This window comes from Halyomorpha halys, unplaced genomic scaffold, assembly GCF_000696795.3.
Source record: "Halyomorpha halys isolate HHAL.00 unplaced genomic scaffold, Hhal_1.1 Scaffold979.1, whole genome shotgun sequence".
NCBI lineage: Eukaryota > Metazoa > Arthropoda > Insecta > Hemiptera > Pentatomidae > Halyomorpha > Halyomorpha halys.
In genome coordinates, this window is record NW_027104784.1 from 440,089 (window position 1) to 454,413 (window position 14,325).

Genomic DNA, 14,325 nt, shown 5'->3' on the forward strand with positions numbered 1-14,325 from the left:
ATAATTATATAATAATAGTGAATTATAAGTTTAAAAATGAGCAGTTTTCATATTATTTCTTTTAGTCCCTCAATAAAAGCACTGCTATATTTCTAACAAGGAGAATGGATCTGATTTCAAGTATCAAGTATGAAAGGAATTTCGAGGTCGTTACCTTGTTTACAGCACAACTGCGTTTAAGAATCGAAATGGGAATATTTTATATTATTTTTGCTCTATTTTAAATCCCAAAATTAAAATTCAGGTTTTTGTCCATTATTCATAACAATAGGAAATGGCTCAGTGAAGATTTCATTTGCTTTGTTAAACTTTGGTTTAAAAAGAAAAAAAAATAAGTTGGGTTTATACCCTGAGAGTAAAAATTTGTTCAAGTATGAAATTAATACAGCGATTGAAAGCCTCTGAATCTGATTTAAACAGCAAACAATAAAACCTCTCAATACATGCTTGTTTAATTTCATTTTTAATTTCAGTTACCTACCTGTATATATAATATATTGTGATCATGAAAAATTCCGAGACTGATTTGTCTATGAAAATACCCGTTTTATTTTTAGGTAATATTGCCTCCCATATATTATTTTAAATAGTTGTATCATGAAGAATTTGAGGTGTTTTCGAGAGTGTGGACTGTTCAATTTCCACACATGCGGAGCTGTAATAATCTAAACTTATACATTTAACAGAACGATGTAAATAACACCATAACAGATAAGATTAGGGTTGCTACCTGGCCACCCCTTCCTTCTCTAATCAGTGCCTCACCCCCACCAGTACCGGTGCCCTATTGGTTTCTGATAAGTTAATTACAAAACTTAATAACATTTGTGAAGCCCTCACACTGGCAAATATATCGCTCAAAATATTGTGCTGTTTTTTGTGTAAAATATTGAATAGTCGTGAACCCATTACACTACATAAAAATTTGCACTAAATTTATGTGACATTTCGCGATAGAAGGACGGGGCCTCGCGTTGCCATAGCATCCTAGGTAGCCTTACCCAGGGTTTATTTACTAAAATGTGTTTTGGAAAAAATATGCAAAAAATGTTTCTTACAACAGTTAAAAATCACTTATAAGCAATGAAGAAAGATCCGTCTTACGAAGTCTGTGTGGAATTTTAACTAAAATCATTAATAACAAAACTTTAGAAAAATGCGTTATGTACCTTAAAAACAATGATTTTAATTAGTCAATAATTTAAAACAACAATGTAGTATTCATGATTAAAAAAACAGAGCAATGACAACAAAATGCGGTATGGCATTAATTCCTCAAATATTAATCTATTGAGCTCTTTCTAGTGTAGTCCGTCGTACATAGTTACTAAGAGCTCTCTAATTAGAGCCTTTTAATAAAGTGAATAATTGTTCTGAAGAGTAAGTCCGCTGCCAAAAATCTATTTTTTATAATTTCACTATATCTGGGACAAATACCCAAGAAGAGAAAGGCATCTTCCTTTTCATTGGAATGACATACCGCATGCCCAGATCTACAGAAGTATATCTTATCTTAGATGAGTATCTTAGTTGCATCGTGTACAGCTTTAATGGATATCTTTAATTAAAATAAGGTGAAGAAAGTGTGGGTCAGAAATCGGTTTGAGGGACGACCGACTTGGTCATCTTAACCCATTTCTTAAATTGAACTTGGAGCCTACATAGAATCTTCATTATACCTCTTCAGGTATTTGAGAAACTATTGAATGACTAAAAAATACGATACACATCAATATTTGTCAATGCTAAACTATAAATTAAATAAGGAAAAGATTATAAAATGAGTGAATAATGGCATACATATACCTTAAAAACATCTTTTAATAATAATTTGTCTGTTATTTAAGTACCTTTCTTGAACGTGAGTACCTCTTCCTGTAATATTTTCGTTAGGTATTCAAAAAATAAATGACCAAAATAAATAATTAAATTATAAACACTTTTTTTTCCAACTATTACTAAAGTGAGACCAAAAATCGAAATTATTTAGATCACTTATAATTTCTTAATATGGAAATGCTTCTTGTAAATTTTATAAAAACCCCTCTACTCAATTGATTAGTGATGATAAATATGAAATAATTTCAAGTTTTAAGTCAAATTCTATTTTTATCAATTCCTTTACTCTCAGGAGTATAGGAACTCTTCTCCGAGTTCTTCCGAACTCACCAGTTCCCTAACTCAGTTTAGACTCTTGTTCCTGCCTCTAAGCCTCGCTATAGTACTAAAAGACATAAATCAGTATAAAGGATCCCGGGAATAAAAATAAAAGACGCAGTTGCTGACTGGAAGGAGATGCGGACACAAGGGAGCCCCAAGAAAGGGAAGCGGTGTATTTTATATTAAATTTGGGAAGAAGTTTTGTACTCCTCCCCCCTGACTCTCTTCAAGTCTACACCATCCACCTCGCAAAGGCTGATGATGATTAAAGGCCTTCTGGAAAGGTGGGCTCTTCTAGGAGTCAACTCTTTGTTCCTTCTTTTTCTTCTCTGAGGATATTCGTCTAGAGCCGTCTGTCATTATTTCTTTGTCAGCGGCTTCTTATATTTTACATAACGAGCTGGAAGTATCTAGGGATTCAACATTACTAAAAACATCGGTCTTTTGCGCACGTAATGCATACTTGAAATTGTTTTTCTTCCCTCTTACTTTAACAAATTAAAGTTTTAATTAATAATAATAATAAATTGACTTGTAAGAAATAAAACTAATTATTTCTATACAATTTATTCCATTCACTTAGTCGAAGAAAGGCGCAGAGAGTGTCTTCGGCTCATCCAGGCTCAATAATGTGGGTACTTTTAATTAGGAATAAACTTTTGTATTGAATATTAAATGAATTTAGCTAACCACCTGGCACCGCCGTTATATAAACTCTGTTCTATACTTACCCAACTTACAAAATAACTTACAAAAAATAAAAAACTTAAGTGAGGTTGTGACCCATATAATGACATATAATTATATACTTTAAGTTTTAAACTTTTAGGTAAAAATGAGGTTAGGGTGTGAGGTGAAGTTAATGATAAAACCAAAGTACTAATATTTCTATATATTGGTCAAACATTTGTTATACATGAATAAGGAAAATATGAAGACAAAATATTTTTATCATTGATCAATCGACACAAACGTTGCAATGAAAATCAAATTATTTATTTAGCGTGAACATTGTGTCCACTAACGAACTAATATCTACCTCAAGAGATGAGGTAAAGACATCAGAAATTTCATTTCTATTTTGTTTTTTTATAAACTTCTTCGACGAAAACCCACTTTCATGTAGGTTCATGCTTCGGAACGTCATGACATTTTTAGTCCTTAATTTTTTTTAAATCTTTAAAACTAAATCTTGACCTTAATCATTTTATTAGAATTACGCCACTGACATTTTAAACCTCCCATAAAGACCATGACCTAAAGAGCTGGAACACTCCCTAGAGAGCAGATACAGATCTGCCTTAATCTAATCCTCCTCACCGCCTCGTCATCCGCAACCAAGTTTAAATTCATCCCAGGAGTTGTTTGTTCCTCCAGGAGTTGATCAAGCTCTGGAATCAGGTCAATTTCAAACTAGCTCCTTGGATGTGTTCCACATTGCACAGGATGAGTGTTCGTTAAGGTAAAATGTGTTAGCGAATTTTCTATATTTGAAAGATTGATTAGAAGAACAAGGCAAGGCAAACTTTTCTATCACATTTTCAATGGCTTATGAAACCATCATTGTTTTACTTTCCATAATGACTACAAAGAAAAATTGAATCCTCATCCTCTATGTAATAGTTTACACTTATTAATCCATTTATGATTTCATTGTTTGTTTTATATATTTATTTATAATAAGTATTATTTATTTCATACAATTGCCAATTGGTTTTAGTTTAAAATTTAAAAAAAAATTAAATCTGACTAACGGTTGTGCAAGGAAGTGATTTGGTCAGAATCGCGCTAAACCGCCAGATATTCACTCAATGGAAAGTAACAAACCACTTAGTGAGGCCAGAAGGACCCCGGAATGCTGCCGAACCTACGGGCCTGACTCACGGCTTCATTGAAATTGAAAATAACTATCTGCTACAGCCAAATTCGGACCTGGATCCTTGGAGTTAGCAGCACAGTGCCTTAACAATGAGCTACCCACTCCGTAAATAAGTTTACTTGAAAAATAAGTTATAAAAATAGTAATGAAAATTTATAGTACTGTTAAAAACTCCGATCTTAATAGATTACAACAATTCTAGTTAATCATTTTGCTAAAGGATCCCTATATTTTAGAGAATTCGAGGTAGTAACGTAAAGCTAAGTGGTAATTAACTTCTTCTTAAAACACTTTTAAACAAATTTCTAGAATTCCTCCTAAATATTTCGTGGAAATGCGTTACAGTTTCCCATTGTATTGGATTAAGATCGGATACTATATAAAAAAATATATTGAGTACAAAAATCTTGCGAATTTATTTATTTTTTTAATATAATGGATATTGGTTTGTACTTTAAAAAAAAAAACATGGTTTTTGAAAAAGCATGTTCTTTTTCAAAATTGATCTAAACGAAAAATATGAAGGTACACACAAATTTGTTTTCAGCTCTTTAAAAAAAAAAAGTAAGATGTAAAATGTTTTCATAAAACTATCTAAAATTATATTTCCTTCTTTAAAATGTACTCGTAATTCGTTGTGAGTATTTTTTTTTAACATTGCAAAATTTGTTTTAACATTTTTTTTTACGAAAGTAAGATAAGCCTGCCTTCTGTCATGTTGGATGCGGGAAGCGATGCATTCCATCCTAATTATATTTGGTTCTAATAATCATAATACATAATAAATAAATAAAATGCTTTTGTGAGCCCCATTAACTGAACTAATATCAGGAGATGACATATTATTCCGTAATATAACCTTCATATAACATTTCAACGAATTCGTTTCTAAATAAACATGTGTGTCGCAACAAAATCGCTAGACATATCTCTAATTTTATTCTTCCTAATGTACCATATCATGTTCAGTTGAATCCTCATAAGGATGTTCTCCTCTTTTATTCCTTTATAGCCATTTTATTTATTTTTATGTGTCATTAGGTGTTTTCATTGTACCAATAGGCATTGTTTATTTGATAATAAAAAAATAAAAAGAAGACCGTATTATGAACTATGAGCAATGCTTGCCAGCAGTCTGCTAATTTTGTTTGTTTGGATATCTCTTGGAAGGAATTTCAAGTTGCTAATGTACGGATCGAATGAACTACACAAATATAAGTCTGTAAACTGGTTATTGTAAATTAGCTAATTATACCATGCAATGCTTATGTAATAGTCTCGTGTATTTTCGATGCAGTTATTAGTTAGGATATTATATTTCTTCTTATACAACGTATTATTATTACATATTATTTAGACAGCTGTTTATAATAAGACTTTGAGAAAGTTTCACCTCCCGGCATGAAGTTGAAATTACAGACACCTGTTGTCCCTCACCAACTCCTTGTGGTGTCTCTGAAGTTAGGATGTAGTCTTTCCCACATCCGAAATAATTTATCTGTAAGTACTACATTTGTGATGGCTTAAAGTTAAAATATATATATTTCGCTTTAAAATAGCGAACAATATTTAAGTAACAGGAAATAGGCGTTCAAAAATATCTTTTTAAATGTTCTTAAGCATATTAATTCTATATTAATCCTATAGGTATATGCATAGTAGTATAGGATATACTATATTTATATGAAGATAGAATAAATAGAATCTTTGGGCATATGACTATCTACAGACTGCTATATACAACTTCTCTTCCTAGTGTGTCCTTTGACAACTCTCTAGAACAATGACCCGTACAATGACTTTAGCTGTTGATGTGCGAGATGAAGGCGAGGAAGGACAGGAAGGATAGGATAGGGTCAATTGAGGAAGAGTTATAGAAATTTGGAATGAATTGAGCGATGACTTGGGCAACTCTGTATATTACATATTTCAGGGCGCGTGAACAATTCCTATGTTTACTAACGGTAAATTAGCAACTTCGACATTCGGTGGTTGTAAACAAAAAGAAGAAGCTAGTGTTCCCCTAAAAGCGTTGTTATAATTAAGAGAAATAATGGGAACTAGAGTCATGTTCTGTTCTTGAGGATTTGAGTCGTATATTTTCGTGTTAATAACGTTTTTATTGTATCCCGTTAGTGAAGTCGACTATAAAATTATTTATTAGAGGTCTTTCTAAAGCCACACGTACGATACTCTATCTGATGAATATAATTATTAATACAATTTAGGTTGAATGTTAGGTTTAAATGCTCCAAATTACTTACTTTCAAAGCATTGATTCAATACGTTCTCGTTGTGAGTTGTACTAATTTTAGCAAAAAGTAGAAGTAGTTTGATAAGCCAATCCTTGCAATGATTAATGTTATCGTTGTGTTTCTAGGGGCCGGACGGGGCCATGAGGAGATGGGCAGCAACCTGAGCAAGCGGCGGTCGCAGAGCTCGGGTAACCTCAGCAGCGCCAGCAAGCTGCAGGACAAGTACAAGCTGTGCGGCTCGCTCCCGAACCACCTCGACCTCCCGAACGACAACAACAACGAGCCCAAGGACCTCGGCTATGGCAGCGAGAAGAGTCCCGAAGACGAGGAGAAGACCCCTCCATTCCCGGCCTGCCCCGTCCACCACGCCCATTTCATCAAGAAGTACCCCTTCATCAACTCCAGTAAGTAGTTCTTAGAGGAAGGAGTTCAACGGAGAGGGCAATCTGCCAGGAAAAGTGAAGCTAAGGTGGGGGATTTTGATCAACTCTTTCTATTTCAGCTTAGGTGACAATGGAGAGGATTTCTATTCACATCAACATTGACCTGAGCTCCGGGAGCGTGGTTTGCTCCTCTCTTTTTGGCTTCACTTTTCCTCTGAAGGGATCGCTCTCTCTACCTGTAATTGTCCTCTGTTTCAGTAACCTTAAACGCCATCCTTTCATTTTTTCTTTAGATTACACGTGAAATTACCGCTATCATATATGAATTAATAATATTCACCTTTTAATAAGGAGATTAAACAACAATTAAAAGACTAGTGTTAACAAGTTATTTAAAACCAAGGTTTCGACCCACATTTCATATCATCATTAGGGCTGTTCAAATAGTTGTCGATGTGAACAAATTAAATGAATAAACAGGTAGCTATGCCTGCCGGGAACTGAATTGCCTTCAATCCGTTAACGGCAACAACAGCCCTTATGAAGATCTGGAATATGGGTCGAAACGTGGGCTTTAAATAAATTGTTGACACTATTTTTTAATTGTTCTTTTTCTTGACTAAAGCGTGGACCATTATAATTACCTTTTAGTTCATTATTATTCTAAATATGGTAACAATAAATAAAATATTTATCTGTATCAACTCATAGGTCTATAATATTTAACTTGCCTATTTGTTTTTAATTTTTTCAGCAATTTCGAGTATAAAAAATAACAACAAAATGTGACGAGATATATTCTTTGTATATAATAAAATATAATTTTACATTTTTTACACAAAAATGAATGCAATGCTAAAGTATTTGAATTTAAAAATTAATATCAAAATTAATCCACCTACAACTAAATATTAAAAAAAAATGTACCATTGATATTAAATAAATCAAATTGGATGAGTTTTCAAGATATAAAAGAAATAACCGAGACAACCCGTAATATTAACACCTTACACACTTTTTACAACATAATTAATTAAAAAGAATACGATATCTAAAATGGAATGCATTTTGTTGGAGTTTTTACTGGATATGTAAATGAACGCTACTGAAAATTTCAGAGGATTAGGTTTATGCCGACTCTTAAAATAGGATTGGGGAAATCCGGTGGTGGTAAAAATTAACGTGTTCACAGGTAGAGGATTAATTTCAACCTGTTGTTTTTGATCCACTAAATTTCGTTAGGGATTAAGCTATCCAGTTGACCAGGGCATTACTGAACGAGAGAAGATTCAGAAGAATTCCACCTTTCTTAATTCAGTGAAACTAAGATTAAAATTACATTTTAGTTTAATATTTTCCAGATTAAAATTTGATGAGTTATTTAAAAAAAATAGAATGAAAAACTATATTTTTTTATAATTAATTTTTTGATATTATTTTTCGGCGGTGGTAAAAGTAATGATCGTAAGAAACCTTCAATCGTTCACTATATAGAAACAAAATAATGATGTAAAATTGAGTTTCGCAGATCATTCTGAGGTGGCCTTTGATTTTTTCATCAAATTTTTAATAAAAACTTGGCCTAATAGTCTCTGAAAAAGACCGTGAACGGTATAGTATTTTTTTTTAAATTGTTGAACTGAATTCGATTAATATTTTAGTCAAATACTTAGATGGAGTTCTTAGAAGAAATTTTTAATTTATCAAATATTTCAATAAATTACAGTCCAATAGCATAAGCATCAAATCGAATGGAACTCTTGAAAATTAATACAGTTGTCAAAACTGAAAAAAAAAAACATTGGTCTCATCGCTTGATGGATGAAGCAGATATGAAATTACGCTTTTATTTTAAAAGGCATTAATATTTATTTAATGTTATATCTTTATTACATGTTGAACTTCACCATGATCTAATACTTTTAACTGACCCAACGAACCTACTATGAGTCAGTATTGTATAAATGCTAAAATTTGACAGACATGTTACGCCCCTCCCTGCTGGTATTTGGTTACACCCGTTTGGGTGCGAATATATTTGAATTTTAAATTCACTAAAAGATTGTGATTAATATTCATAGATACAGGGCAATTTTTCTTTTCTGCATATTAAAATAGACTCCCACTTGGGGTGGGGACTTTAATTGCCCCGTAGTCCCAACCTCAAACCGGTTTTGGTTTACCTGTTCCCTCGGGGAGCACATGACAACGATCTTGTATTAGCTATTGCTACATTTTGATATTGTTTAAAAAAGCGTATTTTTTTAGTATACGTAGAATTTCTTACATTGTTAAATACTAGAATCAATTACCAGCAACTGAAATAAATGCTATTTAAAGAGAACTATATTACTCACTATTTTTTGATTGAAACTTCGTCGGTATTTGTCCCCTCTTAATGGTAACGCTACATCATTTCATATATTTTATTTATTTAATTCAATCTAGGTTATAATATATGGTATTTACAATAATAAATTGGAATTAAATAGAAATTATTAATTACTGGTGGTTATTATACTATTGTGACTATGCTATACTATATAAAACTCTAAATCAAAATGCTCTAAAGATGAAGAAAGAAGATGAGTTGCAAATGTTAGGTGAAGGTAAATTAAGTAAATAAGCAAGCGGTGAAGCAAATATATCTTCATCAAAGATGGTATAAAACTCACTGAGAGTACTAAAACTGGTGATAAAGGTAAGATCCTGTGAGTGTTCTCTGATGAAGAACCCAATAAGGTTGTCACTGCTGCAGCTTCAGATCACCTCTTTTTACCGTGATTTTTAGTTGGGGTATTAAGGAACCTCTACAAGACAGTCGAAATGGGATTTCAGTAGTTTCTCCGTAATAGTTTATTCTATATATACATAAATGTACATTTTTGTTATTGTACACAATCCTATAGTTTTATATATAACTTTTTTTTATGATTTATTTATAGTTATTTACAACTGTATAAAAATATATACAAGTAAATTTGCCGTTAGCGATAAAATAACATGGTATAAACATGTGTAGAATAAACCCATTGATAGAACTCCAATAACATTTCTAAAGGAGAAGATCTCGAGGCCATCTTCTTTTTAGACGTCAAGAAGGATTATCAAGTAATGAAGAAGCAAGATTGGAAACTAGTGGGTTTGGGTAGTTGGGAAGTTTATCATGGAAGGAATGGCATCTGGTTCTGGCCATTTCGTCGACATATGAATGATTAAGGAACTGTCGGATGACTTTATTTGTGAAAAAGTAATGAGGATTAAGGGTTTTGGACTTAAGGATTGGATTCGGGAGGAATTCGATAGTTTAGTGGAGCCCCAAAGCTCAACTCCGTATGTCCAGGTAGACCTATATAAAACTTAAATAGAATTTAACTTTTACACACATACTTAACCCAATTTATTGTATATTTGATCTAATATATTCACATATCACATGATTTAGGTGTTGTAATTTATAAATTTGTAATTATAAATTTAATTTTATTTTTGTAATATTATTTTATTAAAAATAAATTTGTCATTATCATTGTAATTCATGAGTTTGTAAGCTCTACTTTGTACAGTGAAAGTCAAGGTTGTGGAGCTCTGGTTTGGGAGCATTATTATTTCATTGTATTTTACAATTAAATATAAATTTAATTACATTTTACAATGCTAAATCCGTGATATTAAACTTTTATATTTATCAACAATGTTATTCTCAGTCATAGCATTCTAAGTATCCTAATTAACGTTTTGAAAACGCAATTCATCAACTTAATTTAATTGAGTAAGTGTATAGGTAAATGGATACTGTATCTTTTATTTATTAATATAAATTTAAAACTTATACATGCAATACAATTAAAATATATGATGTCTTGGGAAGGTAGTACTTCAATGACTATTCTGAATTATAACCTCCCGAGGCTATCTCCTTTTTAGACATCTAAGAGGATTATGAGGAATAGTTCGTAATAAAAGGTTAACGTGGCCTTGTGTAGGGAAGATGTTTAGAATCAAAGGATGTACTCGTATACCTATTTCGGGGTAAATCTGTATTTATTTAGATTTACAACTCTACAGAAGATGTAACCAATAAATATGGATTACAGAATGTTAAAATTTCACTAACTGCACATGTAAATGACGTAATCTTCTTAAAACAATTAGTTCTCAACACAATAGGTGCTGGAATCAAAGAACGCTCATAACTACCAATTTCCGTATTCTAAGTGGTGAACTTTTCGCAATTCTCAAAATCATTCATTACAAAAACAAATTTCCACATATTTATTTTCACAAACCTCTTCGTGCCAATTGTTAAAAAATTAGTTCACAGAAACATATATGATATCGAATGTAATATTAAAAATAATCCTTAGCGCAATAACCTGTACCAAGTCACTTAGGTTTGTGAGGAAATAAGGCTTCTGACAGAACTCTTGTAGTAAGGTAAACTTTAACAGAACATCTAAGGTTGTTTTCAAAACCTCAACCTCATGAAAATGAAAAGAGATAGAAATTGTGGAATATACAAAGCGGTAGATGATCCACATTCTTTTCTCATGCAAGAAACCTATAAAAAGAAATAAAAGGAGAACTAACGGATCTCAATGGAATAAAATTAAACAAAATTTCACCAAGTAGAAAAACGTTTACCGTCCTCCATGGTGTATTAATAAACTATACCGTAGTTACTTATTAAAATAATTTTTTTTTTTAATATTTTCTATTTTATTTATAGATTTAATTATATTCTATTTTAATATAGAAGCACAGTTATAAATGAGAAGCCGTTACTGACCCAACTAATAAAATAATATTCAATTTTCATTTATGGGAGCTCTAAAGAGAAAATTAACTTCCTTTCCGACCGAGCACGTGTTCGACGTAACTTTTTTAATAATCTTCTAAAGTGGCTTTTTATGAGAATATTGGCTCCCCCCTCTTTTTTTTCTTATCTCATTTATATTACTAACTTATAAAAGTAGGTTAGCCAATGAAATAAATATAGCTATCAGGTATTTGTGAATTTATTCGAGGAGAAATTATGCTCTGCTTTAATGATGGGGTCGTGCATTATGTATGATTAATGATTATCGATATGATTCACTATACCCACCAGAGAAAATTCTTTCCATGCTCTTTGTCACTAACAATGTATATATTCAGTTGATCGATATAAATTACTCGTTATATTCCCTTACGTATCCATTTCATCTATTTCAAAAATATTTCATTACAACAAATGCTTATTACATCACAATTATATCATCAATAATACAAATCTGGGATCCCTCTAGTTTTGCAACTTAGCTTACTAAACAACTCACTGTATCTGAAAATAATGTGGTCCTATTTTCACAAAACAGTTACAATTTTACTAATGATAGTTTCTGGTACTTCACAATTATATCTCTTATGGCATATAATGAAATATAATACAGAATTTCTTTATTTTATTTATTTTTTTCTGTATTAGAAACTATGAAAATCTTAATAATTATCTAAAGCATAAATAAGTCTTCCTACACGATATATGTCATGACAATTTCACATATTTTGAATGTATCAACTTTTTAATTATAAATGTGAACTAATGGTACAAATCATTCAAGGTCTGTTCCAACAACCGCTTCTGACTGCCCGAAACTCCACGGAGAATGATCCATACATATTTGTTTGGCAAATAAAGACTAATAATAAAAGTTGCATGTATAAAAAAAATAAGTCTGAAAACTTTACTTAAAATATTGTATAAAGAAGAAACCCACACTTAACTATTTTGAAGGTTATTTTGTGCTCTAAGAGTTAAAAAATGTAGAATTTTAAATGTTATGGGTCATTTTCATTACCATTGTTACTAAAGATAGATTTACAACACGTCATATAAACACTTTTAATGTCCTCATATTCTCCCAGTTAGGTATGGAAAGACAATCAAGTTGTATCTTAATAGTTTACAACTATTCTAGCCATATTGGGAATTTTGTGATTTATTCCAAGGGTCCGCCAAGAAATATAAATGAATCTACCATTCGTCGAATGCGAACCAGTTCCACTTTGGAGACTGAATGTTGAGCTTGTGAAGCTCGGTGCCCATAGCTTACGGCTTTTATTTAAATCGGGAATAGTAAAATGTTATTAATATTGCCATTTCCAAGAGAAGACAGGGTAGTCCCAGGTCCTGAGTAGAGATGGATTAGGGACTACTGGTTCTGGTGGCGCTGCCTATCGACCAAGAGAAGCAGCAGGTGGGAGAGTGCTCCCGAGGGCCAGCTGATCTACAGCCCCCCCTAACCAATTATAATAACTCTCTCCTTCCAGAGCTCACCCTCCAGGGCCGCCCTCCTGGGAGCTCCAGCCTTCCAGCGGCCTGCTACTTTATTATCACTGCCTCTTCCATCTCCTTCCAGTTATCAACTTATCCTCCATCCTATTGAATGTAAGAGCCGTTGTATCGTGACTTTGTATACCTTGTCAGCATTGTAGTGCAAAAACCTACTCAGGAAATAATTGGACAGTCATCTTCGAACTGCAACCTCAGATAAAGGGAATTAATATTTTGTATTAAAAATAGAAAAACTTAATTAAAAAAAATTGCGCTGGCCAACTGTATTGGGATGCTAAACTCACATCATAATTATATCTAGTCAGACAATTTATTTCAATTCCTATAAAATATAGGTCTAGTACCGTATTTTTAAAATATTTAATAGTAATTCTCTCTGAACCCGATATATCATTCCTTTTTTTCTCACACCCTTATCAAACATAAAATTAAATTAAGATATAAAAAAAAATGTTAAAAATTTTAAATAAAATAACTATATGTACATAAAAAGTGCATTGTCGCACATTAGTACTATTTAGTAAAATCTTTAAAAAACAACAATTATCTACAAGGATATAATAATATCCATACAATTGTAAAAATTAAATAGTAAAAAAAAGTATTATATTTTATATATAATAGATAAAAATAATTAATAAATAAGGTCAAGGGTTTAGGAAGGAAGTCTGTTTTTTGAACAACAGTTATACTAGGTGGTAATTTCCTCAAGATCTCGCTCAACGCCAAATTTCACCGATTAAGGTTGACCACTTTATAGAGGCTGGATGGGCCCTGGATAGTTGCCGAACTCAAAGGGTTGACTCAGGGTTATGTATACTAAGAAGAGCCTTATCGAACCCTCCGGGCTGGCTCACGGCTGCAGTGAAAAAGAAAATATTTACCAGATTTGAACTCGAGGAATTGGTAGTGCCTTACCACTGAACCACACGATTCCAATTAATACTTAATATATGAGTTAAATTAATATAGTTTTTTTTACACTCTGGATTAACGGGCCCTCTCACTTAACACGTCATGTCTCATCCGACTAGTACTGATTCTGAGCCTGTAGTTCCTGGAAGCAGTGCCATTATCCGGATTAAGGAAGCAGACAGAGGTATAAGAAGACAATGTAGCTCGGAGACCGGGCTATTAATCAAGGGTTACCCCCTCCACCATCCTCCAGCCCCCATCCCCTTCTGTGTAAATACCATGGTCGTGGTAGTAGGGTACGTTCCCACAGAATGTTAATGCCCTCTGACTGTGTGCCACGCTGATGAGATCTAATAAATAGTTTAAACTCTTCATATCTATCATCTTGCACGCTTT

At 32.4% G+C, this 14,325-nt stretch overlaps 1 protein-coding gene across 4 annotated transcripts in view; it reads left to right on the forward strand.

The window, feature by feature from the left end:
• Positions 1-14,325, forward strand: part of LOC106687556 (tyrosine-protein phosphatase non-receptor type 13) — a 471,405-nt gene that overhangs the window by 424,217 nt on the left and 32,863 nt on the right. For all 4 annotated transcript variants that reach the window (XM_067045204.1, XM_067045208.1, XM_067045200.1 and 1 more), the window contains exon 2: positions 6,420-6,698. In XM_067045204.1, coding sequence (XP_066901305.1) covers positions 6,443-6,698 — 256 coding nt within the window. In that variant the 5' untranslated portion in view covers positions 6,420-6,442. The remainder of the gene's footprint in view (positions 1-6,419; positions 6,699-14,325) is intronic.